Raw genomic sequence first — 18334 nt, 5'->3', positions numbered from 1 at the left:
AATCAATTTGGCTTCATTATTTATATAAAATATCAAAAATGCTGTGTATTTCTGTGTGCTTCAAACATGTTTGTAACAGCTCATCATCAGAGAGAAGAAGTGTACTGCAAAAGGATTTAAAGAAAAAGGCTACAAAATATACATTAGGAAAATATGAATCTTTGAACACTCTGCTTTGAAATCAAAAACACACACATCTTTTTAAAATGCAGGACATAAGTAAAACATTGAGATATCTTCAACTGACATCGGTCTATAATATATTTACAACAAACAAATCATATCAAAAAATAAGTGCAATGTCACATTACTACAAAAACTGTACAGGTTAAAAGTTGAACTGCTCAATGTCTGTCAACGCAAAGGCTGGGGTCCTTCTTTGGGATCACTTTCTATCTAACAAACTATGCCCTTGAAGACATACAGTAAATTGCCGGTAATCAATGTAAACATGTCTTTAAAACTTTCTTTATGACCATACCAACACTAAGGCCAACTGTCCTCACTGCATGTTTAAATAGGAACATTCATCTCAATTAGAAAACATGTGTTTTGTTGGCCTCAATATGGAAGGCAGAATTATTCATTTCATTGCTTCGGTCTAAAAGCTTTTAAAGTGTATCAAGACTTTAGATAAATCACATATGCCACCAGTTTTAGCTCCTATTTAGGCTCCCTGTCACTTTTGAGGATTGATTTTAAAATGGCACTTTTGAAATAAAAGGTATTCAGTCTGTGGCCGACAGACATCAAAGAGGATAGGTCTCAGAGAAGCTGAATCAGTGCACATTTAATAAAACCAACTATTGTTTCATAACTTTTACTTTGTGGGTTATACACGTATTTCTACTTGTTTTATTGATTGCCTTCTCTGTCTGTTCTCTGTCCTTATCCTATTCATGTGAAGCACTTTTGTTACCTCTGCGTTAAGAGCACAGTTGTAAATAACAGTGTGTTTGTTTCTTCTTGATTTGACACATATTTGAGTGGGAATTAGAAGCAGTTGTGAATAAGTGCAGTTTGAGATTGTACATGTGTGAAGATCAGCATTCACAACCTCAATCACAGTTTATATTTAAAATGATCCTTTTCTCCCTTAAGGTCCGTTTTGGAGAGGATGCGGATCCGCTTCAATGAAGTCTTACTGTTCTGAGTGACCCGGCGCTCACACAGACCGCTCAGGGCCGGTATCCCCACAGAGCTGGGTTAGTGTAGGGGGCGTAGGGGCAGTTGTTATGACAAACACACGAGTGGATCATCATCACAGGTCGCTGAAGCAGTCTGCCGGTGGGACAGCGGAAGGTGACCTCAGCCGTGGTGGTGTGATACGGCGTGCAGCAGCGGGAGCCTGTGCACTGTCCGCAGTACCGGAGCTGGTAGGCCTGAGTGCTGTAGCAGCCCTGGTGAACGAGCCGGGTGGGGCCTGGTGACGTGTAGCTGGCCTTGCACTGTCCCTGCTGTCCCCGCTGGGAAAATAAACAGCGTGCATACACAAGATTACAACACTTACAAAAGAATAGGTTCCCATTTGGTTGTGCCTTGAAGCTCTGTATTAGAGAAATCTTTGTTCACTTGACTTACAAAAAGCATATATTTTCACTATCCCTTGTTCTGTAATAGCATCCATTGCTTAGTGTCAAACGAACACGCTGACGTTGTTTCATGACTTCCGTTTTACATGTTTGAGAATAAATTGGTGGAATTAAGATGAGTCAACTTTGTGCTGAAGATACATGCAGGTGCTACCTTTGATCCTTTCTTTTATATCAAGTATTGACCATAAAGGTTCAGAGAAAATGATCTCCATACTCAGCATGTTAAACCAAACCATGTTTTTTAAAGTTTGTGTGAAAAGACCATCAATGCACCACGATGGGATTTATAAAGACAAATGCTCACCATGGGTGTCCTTGAGCGAGGCCGAACTGCCTCGCAAGGCCGCACTTTACAGAGTCGAGTTTCCATTTGCAGCTTGCAGGCCGTGTTCTGGTTGGAGACTCGTGTGGAGACCCCGGCTCCACAGCTCTGGGAACATGCGCTCCACTGGGTGCTCTGCTCAGTACAGGTAGAGGCAGGCGAGACTAGTCTGTTTAGAGGGTGATTCATCGGGAGAGACGGCCACAACCTGCCAGGTCTCATGGCTAAAAGAAACCAAATGAAACAACGAGTACAAATTCAGAACCCATCCAAGTTTGAGAACTCTGCAGTAAACTAGATGCTGATTGAACTCATTCACCTCAAGGATTCACTTCCAGTAACTTTTAAGTCCCATTTTATTGTTTTTTAGTCAAATAAAAGTCCAAATCAAATCAAATCTTTTGGTGATTTTAAAAACCAAAGCGTTTTTATTCCTCCCAAAACTAAAAAGCATAGTCATAATAATCAGCTGATCTTCGGGGATGACATTGCAGGTTTTGTATCCAAGAACAAAATGTTCTTTTGCTGCTCTCATAACATTGTTTAAAAGTGTTTGGCATACTAGATGTTTTTAGAGTGGCGAAACTTCCCTAACACCCCTTCTCACGAACACAGTCCACTTTTAATGCAGTAATAGTCTCTATTTGGCTTCAGTTGTTTATCGTTAGACAGCAACAGTTCTTGTTATGAAACTAGGAGACTTGGTGACGAAGAAAAAAAATGTTTTGACTGTTCCAAAAAGAAATGTGGGTTATATTTGGACTTTGGGAGGTTTTCATTTGGCCAGACACACCCCAGTTTAATTCAAAAATGCTCCAGTAAAAACTTCCAGACATGACCACCAGTGACATGCTTCATATAACTGAAGGAAGGATTATGTTGCCATATGGACTGATCATTTATGAGCAACGTTTGTCGCTTAAAAGCCAGTGATTGTATACAGTATGTGTGGAAATACATCAGACACTGGAAATGTGTTAGCTCTGATGTCAGGATCTAGTTTAAAGGAACAGTCCAACATTTTGAGAAATTCACTGCTTTGTTTCTTACAGGGAATTCAATGGAAATATTGATAATATTGACACGTTTTATGTCTGCTCTTTAAATGTGAAGCTACAACGAGAAGATAGTTATTTATTAAGACTGCAAAAAATTGAAGGAAACAGCTGGGGTTGCTAATACAACATCATTTCAGACCCTGCTCATAACTCATCCATCTATCTGTATGGTTTACCTGTGATGGCGTCCTGTATGACTGTGTTCTCCAGGTTCTCACACACCCATTCCTTGCAGCATTTGCCTGGTAGCCGGATATGCTGTGGGTTGGGACAGTCCGCAGTGGGGAGACGGAAATTCAGCGGACAAGTTGGCACGCAACTGACCCCCCCACCGCTGCAGCGGCAGGAAGAGTCACAGGAGGGCTGAAACGACTGGCCGTCCTGGTAAGAGACGCCGTTTACTTCACAGCCCAGATCCTCCTGTCCTGCAGGGAACACACAGCACAGAGCCCTTAAAGTGGGAAACTTAATCAGGAAGTGAAAGGATTAGATTAGGTAAAGAGAGAAAGGGGGGGGGGGGGTGTGAATGCAGGCGGACACAGCTGAGGAAAATGAGAGAGAGGGGTGAGGACACAGGGGCGGCTGTCTCTGCCAATGGTTATGTAGTTTTATGGGAAGCCAGGCGTCTCTACTGAGAAACTGAGGAGTCTGTTTTTCAATCTGTGAGTGTTGTCTCTGCAATCTATCAAGCTGCTCAAAGGCCAGTCATTAGAGGAAATGTGTCAACAGCAGTCCTGGAAATAGAAGTTGAAACGTTTTGGAGTTTCTGACGGGCAGACTTTAAACATTAACTGTCTGTGTGTTTGTCGTGCACACTGACTGAGGCTTTATCCCCTCCTACACAAACAGACATGAGCCTATAGTAGTCAGGGCTGGGAGGGTTACCCTTAAAATGTGATCGGTTACATCAACCACTAAATGTCAAAAAATGTAATCACTTTCCTTATCTGAGTATCAAAATATAAAAGTAATGTAACCAGACCCTAACCCTACTTTCCCTGAATTTTGGATTACCAAAATATGAAATGTGATGCAAATTCAAAAAAGAGAAAATAAATAACAATAAGATGTTTCTTTACTGAAGTGTATGTACCAATGTAACCTTAGAATACACTGTATTCCTGTTTCATAAATCAGGTTCACCAAAATAAATGTATTCAAAACAAAGAAGAATTAAAGGAGCCTTAAATTAAACCATAAAGAAAATTCATTCAGTACATCTGCCTCTGATTTATCAGCCTTTATTTAGCATAGGATGTTGAGTCCATTTCGGATGTTTTTAGGGTAGGGTCGAGTCCCCTAAAATCGACCCAAAACTCATAAAATCAGCTCACCAGGACTACAAAATATGGTCACTCTCTGGTTAAAACTGCCATTTTGATCCTGGAAATGTCAGAAATGGATTCAGCATCCTCAAAAACCTCCAAAACGACTCCAAATTGTTCAAAATCGGCCAAGACATTTTCTAGCTATTGTCTACTAATTAATGCAATTTATGCAAATTAGTGCAAATTGCCCAACATACGCAAGGTAGCATCAGACAGTTTCTATGTTCTGGGGACCCCTAATATACATTTCTATAGGAATCTGTGAGCTGACAAAAAGACAAACTACCTGCTGGTATTTTGATCGTTAGAGGAGGAACTCACCGACACACTCCCCTGGTTCTCCGGGGAAGCTGGCGCTGAAGTCGCACTGCAGACCTCTCTGACTGTCGCAGGGAGACTTCTCAGTGCATGGTTCGCCTCGCTGCCTTGCACACATCTGGCAGCACCGGCAGCCATCCAGCACCAGAGGGACTCCTGCTGGGCACTGAGGGACTTCTGTCGGGCAGAGGCAGGGCCGGTCACACAGCTGGCAGAGCACCTGCAGAGACAACACAGATGGGAACAGGTGTGTTAGAGGATCCTCATCACTACAGTTCCACATGAGGGGTAAGCGGTTTTCTCAGAAAATCTCCAAAACAGCCCGACCAAACCACTGTTTCAAATTACATGTTAGTGATGGAGCCTAAACACTGGCAGGATGCGGACGAGCCCAGTTTCAATTAAACAGAGCCACATAATCCCTTGAATAAAATACAGACCGCTGCTTGTTTTCTTACTCACTGCTCAGCAACATAAAGCATACTTCTGTAACGTTAATACCCTTACAGTTCAAAAAGGAAGATGATAATGCAAAACATGTGTCATTTAATATGCAGTATCTATTGTCACAAGCATTTTAGGACACTGATACTGACTCTTTTGATTCATTTTTCAAGCTAAAATACCATACATTTTGAGTGTTTCAAGCCTTTTATCCCCTTTTATCATGAAGCAATTTTCTTCGATTAGATTTCATTTATTGCCCAGGTCCAACAAAGGTACTCACAATACACATAATACAAAACACCATTAAAGATATAAATATATGCAACAGTTCAAATGGACATCTAGAAGCAATACATTATAGATTAAGTAAAGAGAGTACATTTTATAAAAGGAGCAAGTTTTCCTTTATAAAGTCATCCTGTGATGATATAATCCTGAGATGTAGTCAGTTGTGATGTCCATTTTTGAGTATTTGTTTTTATTTGATGGGCCAAACAACTAAGAAATTATTCAGGAAAATAATCAACAGATATAAAAATGCTAAAGCTAAAGTCCTACTTGTCTTCAAATATTTGTAATTGCATACCCTTTTGCCAAGACAGCATGGCTACAATCACAGTTTTCTTTTTAACATCAAATCATTTCATTCATAAAAACACAAAAATAACTGATACCATCAAACTAAGACTCATTTCAATCTTCAACAAAACTCATAAATCTTACAACTCTAAAGTCAGTCAAGATACTCACACAGCGCCCTTCCTCACTCACAGCCCATAATAATCTCATTCAGATCAGACTACAGTAAGTATCAGGAGCGGGCCTCACCTGTGTAGCCACACACAGCAGAGCAGCCAGAGCGATCACACAGTCACACAGCCGTCGGTCCATGGGGGCTCAGTGTGTCTCACTAAGCTGTGATAGTGTTTGCTCTCTGCTCATTCTCCTGCCTGCTGACATTTATAAAGTCTGGACTCTGATGTCACAGGCTGACTACGGTGTAAACAGCCACTGGATTAGCATCAGAAATGTTTCACATTCCTCCTCCCTGCTGCCGATTTCCACTTCCAGACACACACACACAAGTCTTCCCCCTCTTTTTCCTCTCCTCCCTCTCTTTCCAGTCTTGTGGCGTTCTAAGTTTACACAGCTTAACACGAGCTGAGTGAAAAATACATTAGCCCAGTTGTCTAAAAGTCAAACAACCTCCGGGGCTTTTGTGGGGACGATTCCGAGTTAAGATGTTTTATCTTGCTGATGTTGTCCCAGACTGCTGCTTCAATGTATGGTCAGTCGGATATAGTGGACGGTCTTTTGAAGAGATGAATATAGAGTAGATATTGCCACTAAAATACTTCTGAAACCATAATGTGTAATTTCAGCCAGACTCAAAAGAGATGTCATGCTTCGTTTCCCTCTGGTTTCCATGGTGTCAGGGCAGCATGTCTGAGGCTGGCATGAACTTGGATCAGCATGATCTTTCACTGGGAGAAAAGCCTTCCTCTGAAGAGAGAATTCAAATAAGAACTGGAAGTAAACATGACTCCTCTGAAGAGAGAATTCAAATAAGAACTGGAAGTAAACATGACTCCTCTGAAGAGAGAATTCAAATAAGAACTGGAAGTAAACATGACTCCTCTGAAGAGAGAATTCAAATAAGAGCTGGAAGTAAACATGACTCCTCTGAGAGAGAATTCAAATAAGAGCTGAAGTAAACACGACTCCTCTGAGAGAGAAATTCAAATAAGAACTGAAAGTAAACATGACTCCTCTGAGGCCAAAAGGGCACATCCACTTTTTTGGGGGAAAATGGTCTCATTGTCAATAAAGACCTGGATCAGACAAAATGCATCTGAGCTGCTTTATTAGTAAAAAGTTAAACAGACATATTTTATTATGAGGGTTATGTTTGGCACTAGCCTTTATTACATATAATACTCCAGCATTTTCTCTGCATCATGACTATATCATTATGGACATGACCGGTCCAAGCTAACATTATTTTGAATTGATTATCACAAAGTAAAATCAACATTGCTTAATAAATTGAATTGAATATTTTTCAGTATTATTTTAAGAAAAATCTCAATTATTAATTATCATATTTAAGCAGCTTTTTTGACTCTTTCCACTGTACAGTTGCTGTTGCGCAGTCAAGGGAGATTCAACGCATCATACTATCATGACCTGATGATCGCACTGAAAGCAAAGTCAGTGGTTCATTTTATCTAAAGGGCAAACATATGTGAGCACCAGGTTTCCTGACAATTCATCGAAATGTTGTTGAGATATTACAGTCATAACCACAAATGACAACCTCAAGGTGGTCCTTGGAAATGTCAGAGGATCAACAAAGTCATCGAGATGCATTGTTTACGAACCATGAATCTCTTGTCCAACTTTTGCTCCAATCCATCAAGTAGATGTTGAGATGTTGCACCGGATATATGGAAAGGGTTCAGTGAAAGTCTGTACCAAACTTCACTGCAATCCATCCAATAGTTGTTAATGTATGTCAGTCTAATCCAAATTGATGGAGCGACGGACAGATTGAGATTTATTTTACAGCACAATTACATCATGTTACAAAGATGCCGTCATAGCCCAAATATCCCTGACTATAAACACTATGGCAAAAGTCCCTGAAACAGAAAGTAAGCAATTCATGTTTGAGAGATTCAGTCAGAAGTAACACTGGATTCCTGAGTTTATACATCAGCCACTTCTCACAGAGCTGGGTGGGCAGTGAAGACATCCAGTGATGAGTTATAAATAGAAGCAGACAGACAGAAAGAAAGAGGAGAGGAAAGTATGCGTGTCCGGGCAGGTGGGCTCCAGGTGGCTAACAGCGTAGATCCACTGCGAGGCCTCTCAGCCTTCCCTAAAAACTATGCTGTCTTGGCCACCGCTCCATGTGTTTTCCATGCTCTACAAGAATGACAGAGTCTGGAAGGATTGCATTGTAATGGCTCTACTAGAACATACACAAGTCTGTAACAAAATCACACACTATTGTGTAACAACTACAGCTCACTGACTATTATTTAGAATGAAAATGCCTTTCTCAGGGTTTGAAGTTCCTGAATGATCTTAAAGGGGTCCCATTCTGCTCATTTTCAGGTTCATATTTGTATTTTGTGACATGTCTCCATGCTTTAATGCTCAAACAGCTCTTTATTTTTCTCATACTGCCTGTGCTGCAGCTCCTCTTTTCACCATTTGTCTGAAACCAGAGCGCAGTCTGCTCTAATTGGTTTGCTGGCTGGCTTTGTTGTGATTGATCATCCACTTAGAGATGTCATGCCCCTTATCCTATCACGTACAATGTGTTTGAGCGCTAGCCAATAAAAGGCACGAGTATAATATAGTGATGTCACTATGTTCAAGAAGTAAACAATGGAGTCCAATGGAGACGTTTCAGACATATGCAATGCCTTGTTCTACCAAGAAGTTGTGGAACAATAATTACCTGATGATGGTGCTAAAAGCGAAGATGTTGTGGAGAAATTTTACTCAAAACCACAAATGTCAGCTTCAAGATGGCCCTCGGAAATGTCAGAGGATCAACAGAGTCATCGAGATGCAATCGTTTGCGAAACCATGAATCTCTTCTCCAACTTTTGCTCCAATCCATCAAGTAGATGCTGAGATCTTCTACCGGATATATATATAATGGGGTCAGGGAAATTCAGTACCAAAGACTTGAGTGTGTGGGAGAGATACTCCCTCCGGAGAGAACACAGGGATTTAAGCCTTTGCAGACCATTGGCATTGCACAAAAACCTATTCCCCAAAACACGTCTTAAGGCCTTTTTAAGTATCCTTGTACACTCATTGTAAAATAGACTGTTAGTTCAGCATCATTAGACTTCAACTGTGTAAAAAAGATTGAGCTAAGTCATAACATCAACAACTGCAGCAACGACCAGTCATAGTGAAATCTTACAGTATCGGCCAATTCAAACCGAGAGTCAGAAAAAAGGCTTAACACATTTTCCAGAGCACACAGATGTTGGAGAGCTTCCAGACAGTAAAGTATTGCTCTCACTGACAGTGGACACTTTGGAAGAAACCCCAAAAATCCTGTACAATGACCCTCATTCAGTTTTGGGCGAATATTGTTTTGGTATGTGATGGTATGTAGGAAAAGCCCATTGGATTCCTTGTTGATTCGCAAATGCAAAACCTGCAGGGCCGAGGTAATGAAAATATTATCCGTCCTGTAAATGTTAGAAAAGAATGCACTGATCTGAAAGGAAAATCACTTTACCAAATCTCTCACCGCGGAGCAGAAATGTCTAACACATGTTCAGAAAAGTTGTCCAACAACCAAAGAATACCTCAGAGTGGAAGAAGCAGAAAATGGAGCGTAGACTCAGACTGTTGTAATGAGACTAAGAGGTGACACTGTGCTACAGGCATGCAGCGCAGAAATCACATTTACAGATGTGAGGGTTCAGTTTTGTCAGTATTTCCTTACAACTTGTAGGGACTGATTTCATAGTGGAATCAGACAGGAACAAGTGCCGTGTCTGTCTTTCCACTATTTTGGTCAATACAGAAATACTTTAATAACTATTGGTTGGATTGTCATAAAATGCGGTACAATCATGACTCACTTCCTCAGGAATACCCTTAATAACTTTGACGTATATAATATAATAATAATAATGACATTTCCATCAGCTTTAACTGTACTTTGTGTTAAGTTCTAAGCAAGCAAACATCAGCAGGTGTGGATGGCAAACATGGTTAAACATATATGCTAGCGTGTTAGAGTTGTTAACGCTAGTGTTAGCATTTAGCTTAAAGCACAGCCTGGTAGCATGTCTTTGGGCTTCTAATTTGTCATTTGATTCTGAAACAACACAAAGAACATTTTAGAGGTGGCACGGTTTGCAAAGCAAAAGGTAAAGTGGATGTAAATTAAGAGTAAGATTAGTCAGAGGCCGATAAGAACACAAACACACATTTGCTTGCTAGCTAGCCTACAGTTACTGTATAGCTGTAGAGGAAATTTGCATATCAAGTCTTGTAGATGACAGACAAAATGACAGAGCAACTAAAATCAACCCTAACCCTGGTATTGACACAACATAAAAAGAAATCAAGGTACATTTCCAATTTGATCCTATTTCTGATGTTATAGAACAAAAAGGAAACACAACACATTTTTAGGCTTATGCTTTATTGTTTTCATTTTCGTACCCCCAACATTTGCGACCTCAGCAAACCCAGACAATATTCAAGAGTGCCAGTAAGTGGGTTAGGGCGGTGCCAAGTCTGATTTCAGTGTGACTCAGAATAAACAGGTTGTGGTCTTTGACAGCCACAAATAATACCCAAATCTTATTCCCAGGACAATATTTCACACATGCATAACAAACAGACCACTCGGGAATTGGTGTCTGAGGTTTTGGCTCCAGGTGACGCTGAACGGTTCCAGTCAATGACAGGTTGGCGGTGCCAGGTCTGCAGGTATAGAGGGCAGACTTGCTGTGAAGAGTCAGACATAGCAAACAATGTGCAAGTGGTTCAGCCTCAAATCGGAAAAGCACGTGGGAGTTGTACTATAGCTATGATGCTGAGTCATTATTCCTGTAAGGACTTTGGAAAGGGATTGTGATGACGGGCATCATTAGATCACCACCACTCCCGACAGAGGTCACAGACAGAGCTCTCCTCATCCCTTTTAGAAACAATGAACGCCCAAACTGCACTGTGTCTGTCCGTCTGTTTCTTTTACATCCTCCTTTAAAGTCCTCCTTCAAAAACCGCAGCTCGAATAGCATTCTTCTTACAAGGGACTGTAGAAAATGACGTCTGTATTAACACTGTCTGGAAATCAGATGGCGGAGATAAATTACTTCTTTGTTAAATGACCCCTAGCTAATCATCTGGTATGGATCAAAGTGCCGATTTAAAACAGCCACCTTTTAATCGTAGGAAAACAACAAGAAAAAGCACTTTCACCACTAACATGGCCATTTCCCATGAAATTACAGATGAAATGCTACAGGTGCATGGCTGTTATGTGATGTAATATACAACTTAAATGGTCCAAAGCGATCTTAATTTATCCAAAAGGACAAACTGAGACATGATTTAATTCAGGTTAGCCAGTGGGCCAGAGAATAAATAGGGTAATTACTTCAAATTCCACATACCGAAAGTCTGAAAATGTCCAAGAATAGAATCAAAAACCACACTATGTAAACTTAGCAGAGAAAGAGAGTTCTTTTCTCAAGAAGTGCAAGTGCTTTGTGAACGGCACATTACTGCCATATATACAAGTAATGTGTGTATCTAGATGTAACTGTAAACAGCTACTGTAGTAGACACACACAGCCAGGGCTTTCCTAACATGGAGAACTCAGCGGCAGTCCAAATATTTTTCCTAAAGTGACACCTAGAATTCCAGACATTCCAGTTTGATGTGTGAAAATCCCACAATGTTGCCACAGGAACTCCCAGAGCTGACGATAAGGACATCGCCTTGACCTAAGGTCTCCTCCTGACGTACACGGAGTAGAGGTCACTGCCGTGTATACAGCGACAAAAGAAAAGCAAAGACCATCCAGACACTCGTTCACACCTACTCATCGAGACAGCTGAACTGACAGATGTATTAGAAAATGTGGAAACGACTGTCTGTACAACATCACATGTCGTATTCAAACCCAATAAATGATGCTCTAAGGAGATGACGTCCTCACCTGCGCAGAACATTATGTGCAATACTCATGTAGCTTTCAATCATTTCCTAGTCTGCCTTCTATAGGGACGGCAATTTCAGTATGGGTCAGGCAACCTGTATAGCAATTTGTTCTGAAAGACTGAATTTGTTCAACAACTATTTGATGGATTGTCAGGACTTTTTGTACAGAGATTGAGCTGAATTCTTACTGACTTATGTGAGCCCCCAGCTTTACATATGGTGCAGACTGATACTGCTTATCCACATCTACATGGATTGGCACAAAGTTTAGAACAGTTTTCATCAATATGTTTATTAATGCACCAGGTCACTTAGAGCATTCATTCCATTCAAATCTCTTTCATATCCAGGTCATTTTGTAATTAAAATATACAGTAAATATCCCTGATCAAATGGATAAGGAATCAAATCAAGTTCAAATCTAATCTATCCAGGAAATCAGTTGCAATACTCAGCCTACAACACTATATTATACTATAAACTACAGTAAGATGGGGATAATTGTGAACATAATACAAGTGTATCATCGGATTAGCATTCTTACTTTTACCATGCTGATTTTATACAGCCTCACAGAGACGCTAGCATGCAGATTCTTAGTCTTGTGCTACAATTATGTTGCTCTAAACCCCCTGACACAACGGTTGTAATATAGGGTGATGCCAGAAACACCATTTGCATATTGCTGGCTCACCACCCTCTCTATTATGCAAAACTTTTTCCTGCCCATGCCTGGGTTCAGGATGTGTTTGTGGAGAGATAATTGCAGCAACACGGCTTGGAAATAGCATTCACTGACACACCAGAACCAACACATCCATTTCGAGCATCAGTTGCTAAAAATAAATGTGAACAAATAAATAAGGAACACAGAGTCAATTCATGAAGGCGACCACTTCCTAGCATGGTACACAACGTCCGTATTTTTAGCTGAGATTGTGCGAGGTAGAGGGAAGATATATTCTGCAGACAGCTGAAACACAGGGCGCTCACTCAGGAGTTTCTTAATCACCGTCCTGGAAACTATTATTGTAAGCAGCGGACACATGAGAGGGAACATTTAAGAGAGTAAGAGATACCGAGACATTGTTAGAGATAACATAGTTTGTAAACAATCCAGCTTTAATTGGCATGATTTGTTTTCAGGAACAGGGTGGAGCGCCACTAAATGTTATTGTTCATAACTTGGTCAATTGAGTTGTCCAGCTTTAACACCAATAAGGTTTTGAGTGCAGCTCAGAATCCATGAGTATAAAAGGTTGATGACGGTGCTGAGATAAAACAGTGACCGCACGACACGGCGCTCTATAACTGGATTATGGGGGAATTGGTTCAGTGTTGGCACGAAACACAACAACAGAGTAGAATGTTGCTTTCTCAGTGGAAGCATAGTCACCTTCACCATGTTCATAGATGTTTCTGAATTATTTTAATTAGTTTGGTACAGATTTTTGTGTGAAGCTGTAATAGGGTCTCTAAATATGAGGCTAAGGCCCCTTTCTTAAAGGTGTGGGTAACTGCCATCAATGCTATTATCCAAAATGCAGATGCACTCTTTATCAGTGTGACGCTTCTTCTGCCGTCCCCTAGTCTAAATGATATGGCGGTGAGTAGGGAAAGAAATCCTGTAATCATATTTTCTATTCAAGGGAAAATGTAAAAGTACTCCATTACAACTAAAAAAAAGTCATAAACTCAAAATCTTAAAAGTAGATACTGGAAATATTAATAGTAAAAGTACATGATAACACAGGAGGAAAATACAGTTGTTAAAAATAAAAAGGAGCATTTCTGAACTTGAGTTAGCTGCTTGGCTACCAGGGTTCTTCTGTTATTGTGCGTGCTGCCTCATTGTCACACTGCCAGGGCTTACTCACACTAACACTGTGACACAACTGTCCCATTTCACCTTCCATGCTTTAATAAAGTTAATGTGTCATGATTTGTAACCCGGAGTGCCATTTCGGGTCTCTAAATTGCTTACTAACCCGTGGATTTACTCTTTAGAGGACGTGCTCAAAGTCAAGCTAAACTCAAAGTCAACTTTATTGTCAATCTTTCAATTTGTGTGTACGGACAGAAAGATCGAAATGCTGTTTCTCACAGTCCTGAGGTATTCAATAAAAAAAAATACAATACACACACACACACACACACACACACACACACACACACACACACACACACACACACACACACACACACACACACACACACACACACACACAATATATACAAAAAAACACAAATAGCCATTATATGAAAAATGTACATAGTGCAAATGGTAGTGCAAAATAGCAGTGGAGAGGGACTGGTGCTGGATATTTGTGTCTGTGTGTGTGTGTGTGTGTGTGTGTGTGTGTGTGTGTGTGTGTGTGTGGGGGGGGGGGGGGGGATAAAGTCCAGTTAAATATGCTGTTGAAGGAAACAATTCTGTGCTGCATTTTGATTAACCTTTTGCCCTTGTTTCCATTTGTTTTTGCTAGACATAATGTTTTTATGTCAAAGGATTTCAATCCAGGAACACTACGCACTCTCTCTTCAATCAGATGCTGAACAAAGGCTTTTTTTATAAAAGGTTATTGAGACCTCTAGTGGCCAGGTGAGGATGGTTGATGATACCCTTCAGTGAGAATAGGTCTGTTGTACTGGAGAGAATATGAAGACAAAATGAAAAGGACATTTTAGATGCAGATTAAATTGGTACTTGTGAAAATGCATCGCAATAAATGATAAAGCAAGAGACACTCCTCCATCACACAGATATGTTTTTCGCTGTGTTTAGATTTAATACACAATATCAAATCATGAAGTCGTGGCTTATAATTAAATTGAAGACGATAAAAACACAATAAAAATAATAACTTCCAAAAGGCAAAGTGTGTCTGAAGTGGAATACTTAGTATCTAACCCTATACGGTGGAAAGTATGTCTTCTTGTGTGGGCCTACTTCTGGTTTGAGGTTGTTTTCATGGTTTTGGCTTGACCCTATTTAGATTCAATTGACAAAACAGAACAGGAAACTATTTCAGTTTCGGTGATGTTTCAGTGCGCCCTGCTGGACATTTTTATAGAAGGGGACTATAATACAAAACAACCATCACCGGCCGTCTAAAAAGCTGAGCAGGTAGTTGTAGTATGAGGTGAGCTGAAGACCTGGGGCAAGTTTTGTCTTTCTATCTGCTGCCACCATGTGCAAGCATCGCAGCTCTGACAGATCCAACAAATCAGAGACTGATGATCCACTGACTGACCCAACGGTAAAGCCTTTTGGATTTTTTTTGACACAAGTCTGGAGGCAAGGTAGGTCATTTTAAGTAAAGCCCGTCCCGTACTGCTATCTGGATCTGACTGTGATACTACAACTCTATTCTCAGTGCCTTTCACTCAGGATAAGCCAGCTTTTTTAATAACATGTTTATGTAGTTTAGCATTAAGGCTGAAAAAAAGAGGACAAAATGTGGTATGGCCCAAGTTCACAGTAACAAAATTAGCTTACACTTTATCGTAAGCTTTTTAGAAGGCCGGTGTGTTATAGACCCCTTCTATAAAAATGTCCAGCAGGGAGCACTGAAACATCACCGACACTGAAATAAAAGGGTGTGTAGACTATGTTTGGCAACAGGAAAAGTTCCCAGAACTTCAAACTATTCCTTGTATATTTCATCATATAACTCCAACTTTCTGGCGATATTTAATGGAATGTTCTTTGCTGTTTGAACATGAAAATGTCCTGCAAAGGAACACAACTTAATCCCACTCAGCACCTTTGCAATAAAGTGAAACAGACTGAGAGCCAAGCGTTATTGCCGAACATTTGTGTGGGAAAGTCCTCCCAGGCAAATCACAAGTCAGTGTCAGTGACACTTTGGTGAAATAGTTTATGCTCACGATGTGTTGCAAATGTAGTTATTGCAGGCAACACTGCTGTACAGTCTCACAGGAATATATCTACTTTTTATTCACGCATTATATCATCGAAGGCTAAAGGGGATGTGGGATCACAACCTCGTGTTGTACAGATGAGATTAAATTATGCAGACGTTTGTTTAGTTCAGCATCGAGATCAGAAAGAGGAAGAAAGTCAAAAACAAAAAGCACACTAGCAACTAATTGTCACCCCACTTCCCATTTGTTTGGCCTTGTAAGACAAAAAAGTAGAAGACAATAAGAAACCACTTACTGGTTGCAACCAAATCGAAAGTAGAAGAGTCTTATTGGATATTGCATGCCTCTTTTTAACCTGCTATGCCACTTTTGCTGTAACAGATGTAAATTTCCCCGCTGTGGGACTAATAAAAGTTATCTGATTCTGAAGGAAATAAGTAAATGTCCTCCAGTTGTACTTTAGAAAAAATTGAACTACTTGTACTATTTGAGTATTTTCACTTTATGCTATGTTTTAATTCTACTGCACTACAATTTGTAGGCAAGCATTGCACTTTTGACTTTGCACATTTAGATTATTATTACACAATATAAATAAACTAGTACGATACCATATCTTTTTTTAGGTTAAGCTACAGTAGTGAATAAACTCCCCTTTACCACAGTATGAACACATGAATAATGCCTCAATAATTATAATACAATATTTAAAAACATATATGGTGCTTAAATGGGCCATTCTGCATAATGAGTACTTTTAATTTCGGTAATTAAAATGTATTTTGATGCCAAAACGTTTGTACTTTTACTCAAGTAAAGACAGGACTTTGTATTTCTACACTGAAGTATTGTTACTTAAGTAAACAATCTTACTTCTTCCACCTTTGGTCCTGACCATAAGGTCTTTGACATATTTGAACTGCACAATGTTAACCACATATCAGAATCAGAATCAGAAATACTTTATTTATCCGAAACTGGGAAATGTTTCGATTGCAGCAGCGAAATACAAAAAGAAGAAGCATAACAAATGACAAATAATTAGGACTAAAAATAAATGAGAAATATACAAATGTACAGATAATGCAGTGAGATGGAATATTAAGTTAATATAATGTAAATGTGCAATGTGAAGTATCAAGCTGTGCATGTTATGTCCAGTCCACAAGAGAGGCTATGGAGCAGTGAGTTGTCTGCCAGCCAGAGGGGAATTATTGTAGGGTGTTATTGCAGTGGGCAGGAATGTTCTCCTGTATCTGTCCTTGTGAAAGCGAGCAGTCTGTTGGAGAAAGAGCTCCGCTGTCCTTCCAGCTGCAGGTGGAGAGGGTGGGTGGGGTTATTCCATGATGGACAACAGTTTGTTCAGAGTCCTCCTCTCCACCACAGCCTCAAAGTTGTCAAGTTTGATGCCGATGACAGAACCAGCTTTCTTAATGAGGTTTTTAAGTCTTGCTGGTGTCATGGGCTCTGATGCAGATCTGCAGGCTCACAATGCAGAGCTGCAGGCTCACAATGCAGATATGCAGGCTCACAATGCAGATCTGCAGGCTCACAATGCAGAGCTGCAGGCTCACAATGCAGAGCTGCAGGCTCACAATGCAGATCTGCAGGCTCACAATGCAGAGCTGCAGGTTGCAGAACAGAAAAAGACGGGAGCGCGTGCAGGCCAAAGCAACAGAAGGTCACTTTCTCTCGGTCTGCTGCTTGAACCCCGAGAAGTTAAGAGACTCGTGGCTGAGTGCTGAAGATATGCAGCCTCTGTCCTCTGTGGAATCGCAGGCTTTTAGAAAGCTTGTCAGCCAAATCCCCGTTAACACACCAATGACAAGGTGAGCTAACGCTGATAGACTCGTTCATATACAGCAGGTCACAGGGCCGTGCAGAGGCTCCACTAACATGTTACTAATAACACACAGAGACGTCATGTTACCGGTATCACATATTATTCAGCCCACTTAAACGGAGCATGAATTTCTAGCTCTATTTTCAGCATGTACTGCCAGATAGATAGATAGCTTTAATTATTGAGCTCAAATAAACTACATTTTAGCATTTAAAGCCCTACTTTTGCGGTGATTTTGGTGAAAGTAACTCAAAGTAACGCAAAAGTAGAGTAACGCAGTACATTTCATTTTTAATGATGTAATGTAACTTATTATTTTAAAAAGACAGTAATAAGTAATATGTACTGTATTACATTTTGGAAGTAACTTGCCCAACACTGTCCACACAGTTAAACACAGGTGATAATTGAGTCCATACCTGTTCACCTGGACTTGCCGTGTGCTCCATTTCCTGTTTGTGCTGTCAGTTTGGGTAACTTTAGCTTTGTTTTTGAAATGGTACCGCGTTGTCCTGCTGCTTCCATGTTTGGTAATCCTCTCAGGTTTGATATCCTGAAGGCCATTCTTTTTTCCACAGGTAGCATTTACCTCCCAGTAAAGGGAGATACCGGAAGTCCAAATAACAAGCTGATCCCTGACAAGCTAGCTGTTAGCAATTTTGTTTGTAACAAAATCCCGCGGCTGGTGACAACAAACATGTTGATATTAAGTGATTCGTCAAAAGGCAGACTTATTAATATGCGCTGTCAATAATCACCATCGTTTTTGTTGTCACGGTTACGTTCTGCAGCTGGGCGACACTCAGTCAGCTATGCG

The 18334-nt window shown here is 40.4% G+C and overlaps 1 protein-coding gene across 2 annotated transcripts; it reads right to left on the bottom strand.

Annotated features, from left to right (window-relative positions):
• Positions 1–2: 2 nt before the first annotated feature.
• On the bottom strand, positions 3–18245 carry ccn5 (cellular communication network factor 5). 2 transcript variants are annotated; one of them, XM_063887300.1, is made up of 5 exons: positions 17937–18245; positions 4625–4841; positions 3152–3400; positions 1900–2141; positions 3–1466 (listed from the first exon to the last, which is right to left on the bottom strand). In XM_063887300.1, the coding sequence occupies exons 1-5, from the start codon at positions 17964–17966 to the stop codon at positions 1179–1181; spliced, it is 1026 nt and encodes a 341-aa protein (XP_063743370.1). In that variant the 5' UTR covers positions 17967–18245; the 3' UTR covers positions 3–1178. The 2 variants fall into 2 exon arrangements, with proteins under 2 accessions (XP_063743370.1, XP_063743362.1); XM_063887292.1 differs by lacking the exon at positions 17937–18245 and adding an exon at positions 5897–6075.
• Positions 18246–18334: the final 89 nt, after the last annotated feature.

Source organism: Eleginops maclovinus, chromosome 1 (genome assembly GCF_036324505.1).
Source record: "Eleginops maclovinus isolate JMC-PN-2008 ecotype Puerto Natales chromosome 1, JC_Emac_rtc_rv5, whole genome shotgun sequence".
In the NCBI taxonomy this organism is placed as follows: Eukaryota; Metazoa; Chordata; class Actinopteri; order Perciformes; family Eleginopidae; genus Eleginops; species Eleginops maclovinus.
The sequence above is the reverse complement of the archived record's forward strand: the minus strand, read 5'-3'. Positions and strand labels throughout refer to the sequence as shown.

Coding starts and splice junctions, on each gene's coding strand:
- ccn5 (XM_063887292.1), bottom strand. CDS start 5,959: ATGGACCGACGGCTGTGTGACTGTGTGATCGCTCTGGCTGCTCTGCTG. Junction 4,842..5,896: donor TGCTGTGTGTGGCTACACAG/GTGAGGCCCGCT, acceptor TTGTCTCTGCAG/GTGCTCTGCCAGCTGTGTGA. Junction 1,467..1,899: donor CTCGCTCAAGGACACCCATG/GTGAGCATTTGT, acceptor TTATTTTCCCAG/CGGGGACAGCAGGGACAGTG.